Genomic DNA, 3799 nt, shown 5'->3' with positions numbered 1-3799 from the left:
CCACCCGCACCCCATCCCATGCCCTGCCCCCACCCCCCATCCTAGGGTCCGCCCCGGCCCTGGGGATAGAGACCCCCTTAAAAGTATCGATCCTGTTTGGCTTTGTCCCTTTAAAGGCGGGCCCAGGGGCATGGCCTCCCTCGAGTGGAGCGCCCACTCTGGCCTCACTTCTTCCCGAGCCCCCCACGCACTCCCCACGCCTTCATTGTAAATAGTCTCTTTTGTACTGGGTTTGAGCCAGGGGACGTGGGGAGTCATTTTTTTTTTTTCCTTTGTGTTGGCATCTCAGGCCACTGGAGGCATGGCCCAATTCTGGTTCGATTTGGGAGGATCCCAAGGTGTGTCCCCTCACCTGCCCCCCCCCTCCCCCCCCCCCCGTGCTAAGGATTCCAAGATATCGGTATTGCTCCTAGCGGGATGGGGTGCACAGATGCCCCCAGCAGGGAGATGGGAGAGGTGTGGAAAAGTGTAGTCTGACGGCAGGCCTCAGTTTTGCCCTTCTACGGAATGAGTCCATCCTCTGAGTTTCCTGAGGAGCCTCAGTGAGATGAGTCGGAGGAGTCAGAATCTCTCTTCCCCTTTTCTCTGTTGGAGACAGGGTAAAGGAAGAGTGGGGGAAGGAGGCTGGAGGGCCCTCTTTGGAGTTCAGATTGCTAAATCCTCCTTGGGACCTCAAGCTAGCCTCCTCCTCAGGGTTGTTCTCTCTCTCTGAGAATGGGGGACTGGAGGATCTCTACGGTCCCTCGGTTTCCCCAGTCCTTAGATTAAAAGGCCCGAGCCCCAGGCTGGCCCCCTGCCTGCTGTCCTACTCTGACATTCCATTTCTTGGAATGTGGCCATGCCTCCAGTGCCTCCATTCAACCCTCTCTAACTGCTCCTTCCATCCTCTGCGACCAGAGACGCCGCCCACCTCCTCCCCACCACCTCCAGAAGCTCCTGGCTGGGGCCCACTGCCGTCTCCTCCCCCTCCCCCCATCGCCATGCCTGGGCCACGCCCACCCCACCCACTCACCCTCCCCCAGTGTCCGTCGTGTGACCTAGTGCACCATGTATTAGCTTCCATGGCCCCCACCCCAGCCCCCACCACACCCCCTTCCCCCACCCCTTCTCCCTCGGCGACTTCACCTTTTTTTGCCGCGATAAACGCCATCTCAGCATCTGTGTCTAATGTTGTCTTTTTTGCTTGACATCACACACTCCTTCTTAACCCATCCCCTTTCCTCTCCTTCCTCCCTGCACCTCCACCCTCATCCTAAATTCTTTCCCCCAGGGCTCTGGGCATTTAGGGGAGGAGGGTGGGGAGGGACCCCTGAGGATGGTCCCAGCTGGGGGAGGAGGGAAGGGACGATTGTTCTCTCTGGACCGGGAGAACATCCAGAGCAACTAAGGCTGAGGGAAACGAGTGCTCAATGTTTCGCTTCCAGGGCTTCAGTGTCCAGTCAGGAGAATCACCACCATCACCCTCACACATGGCCAAACTACAGTCCCACAGACACACTCCTGAACGCACAATCCCCAAACACAGCACTGCCAGTACACAAGTAGAATCAGGATAGCCCAGGATGAAGGTTTTAAGTCAGGTGAGATCAGGGTTCAGATCCCAATGTGTCTGAGACGTTGCCCGTCTGAGTCTCTATCTCCCCATCTGTAAAATGGGGATTTTTTTTTTATGTTATTTCTACATCACATGGTTTATGCTTAGATTCAAGACACTATTCACTTAAGAAAACAAACAAAAAAAAGATTATTGAGCATGTACTAGGTGTAAGGCTCTGTTCTAGGGTGCTGGAGATAAAGTGATGAACAGAACAGGCCCAGATATCTCTGCCTTTGTAGAAGCCACAGACTTACTGGAATCTGGAAATTCTTAGTACAGAACCTGGCACATGGGACTAAAAGCAACTCAAAGGTTGCAAGCCTTCAGCCAGCAGGCAGACCTGGCTTCCACAATTTCATTTTAACAGTGTTTTGTGTGAACATGTTGCCAGCATTTAAACATTAAGAAGCTTCTCCTGAACATGTGAGTTTCAGGGCCATCTTGAGAAATCCCCTGCGACATCTTTGGTTGTAATCACCACCTAGCCATAATGGGCTGGCATGGGGCAGCCACTGCCCCCATCCAGGGCAGAGAGCCCTGACCCTACCTTACCTGCACTGCTTTTTTGTGTGTGACATGCCTCACTCCTGGAGTGAGTTTGCAGTCCCTGAGTAGATGCTTAAAACTAATAGCCTAGGCTGAGCTTGGTGGCTCAGCTTGTAAACCCAGCACTTTGGGAGGCCAAGGCAACTTGGGGAGACCTCATCTCCACAATAAATCCAAAATTAGCCAGGCATGGTAGCATGACCCATAGTTCCAGCTACTTGGAAGGTTGAGGCGGAAGGATTGCCTGAGCCTGGCAGGTGGATGCTGGGGTGGCCGTGATTGTGCACTACACTCCAGCCTGGGCGACGGAGTGAGACTCCAACACAAAAAAACAACTAATAGCCTTATATGTTGGAGGTGTTGGAGATGCTGCTGATTAGGTGATGACATCCAAGCAGGAGAAAGGACAAAGTTCTAGATGGAGAAACAAAAGAGATGGAGACATGGTGGGGCGGGGTCAGATACTCAGATTCAGGTGTGACCCAGGGAACCTTGCCTTCTCTCTGTGGGTTTCAATCTCCACTTCTGGAAAATGCCCTACAAAGCTTTCTTGCCTTCTGGAATATTCCAGAAAGATTCCACATGCGAATCACCCCTTCAGCACCTGACATAAAGGAGATATGCTCTGTGGGAATCACCAGAGACTCCCACAGCTGAAAAATAACAATAACATGATTCTATAAGTTAGAACCCAAGGTGGAAGGAGAAAGGAATGCTGAGGCTAGGATAAAGAGAAGAGACAGCCATGGGGATGGAGAGAAGAGGGGTAGACATGGAGATGAGGGCCCAACTGCTTGAGGGTGTGTTTGTTTATGCATTCATTCATTCAATAGTCATTTACTGAGCACCTGCTATGCTCTGGAGCCTAGGGATATGGTGATAATGACCACATTTATAGCCCATGAGCCATATCCCCCCACTCTGGGTACATAGTAAGTACTCAAAAGTCTACCATCCTGGGAGTCCCAGGCACCTCTGGTCCTGGTCTGTGATCCTCAAGTATCACCTGGTATTTGGAAATATCACCAAGCCAGGCCATTTTCAGGAAGAGGAAAAAATTTTCATCAAGAAGCTGGGAAGTTAGAAGGGATTTGGAGGGAGAGCGGTGGGGATACTTTCTGTTCTGCTGTGTGATTTGGGGAAACGCTCATGACCTCTCTGGCCCAGAAGGTGGAAAGGAAAGGAGATGAGGTCAGGATGAAGGTGAGTAATTGGAGATTCCTAGCTCCCTCAAAGCCCCCAAACCTTCTCCCCTGGGCATGGGTGGAGTGTGGAGAGAATTATAGGGGTGGGGACCCTCAATGAGAAGACAGATGAAGAAAGAAGACAGACAAGTTGCCTGGAAGAGAGAGAGGTCCCTAGAAACAGAACTGGGAGAGGAGAAGGAGGGGCCTAGGTGGGGACCTGGGTGGGTCTCAGGGGTGGCCCTGCACATCAGAGCCAGGTCACTAAGAGGGAGGAAAGCAGAGAAGGTGGAGATGGACTGAAGAGAGGGAGGAACAGGAGAGCGATGGAGATAAGGCTGTCAAGAATGAGCAAATAAAAATACTGCACACATCCAGTGAAATTTGAATGTCAGCTTTAAAAAAATTTTTTTTAGCCGGGCTTGGTGGCTCAGCCTGTAATTCCGCGCTTTGGGAGGCTGAGGTGAGTGGA

General features: G+C 52.0%; 1 protein-coding gene across 1 annotated transcript in view; it reads left to right on the top strand.

Moving 5' to 3' along the window:
* Nucleotides 1-1387, top strand: part of NOVA2 (NOVA alternative splicing regulator 2) — a gene marked incomplete at its 5' end in the record, with an annotated part of 25024 nt that extends 23637 nt beyond the window's left edge. Inside the window, 2 exons of the mRNA XM_021707839.1 lie at nucleotides 386-456; nucleotides 1271-1387. Of these exons, the coding sequence (XP_021563514.1) occupies nucleotides 386-456; nucleotides 1271-1387 (188 nt within the window). The remainder of the gene's footprint in view (nucleotides 1-385; nucleotides 457-1270) is intronic.
* Between the last annotated feature and the right edge of the window lie 2412 nt (nucleotides 1388-3799).

This window comes from Carlito syrichta, unplaced genomic scaffold (assembly GCF_000164805.1).
Source record: "Carlito syrichta isolate Samal-C Ts95f unplaced genomic scaffold, Tarsius_syrichta-2.0.1 Scaffold126482, whole genome shotgun sequence".
Lineage (NCBI taxonomy): Eukaryota > Metazoa > Chordata > Mammalia > Primates > Tarsiidae > Carlito > Carlito syrichta.
This window is presented reverse-complemented; position numbering and strand designations above follow the sequence as displayed.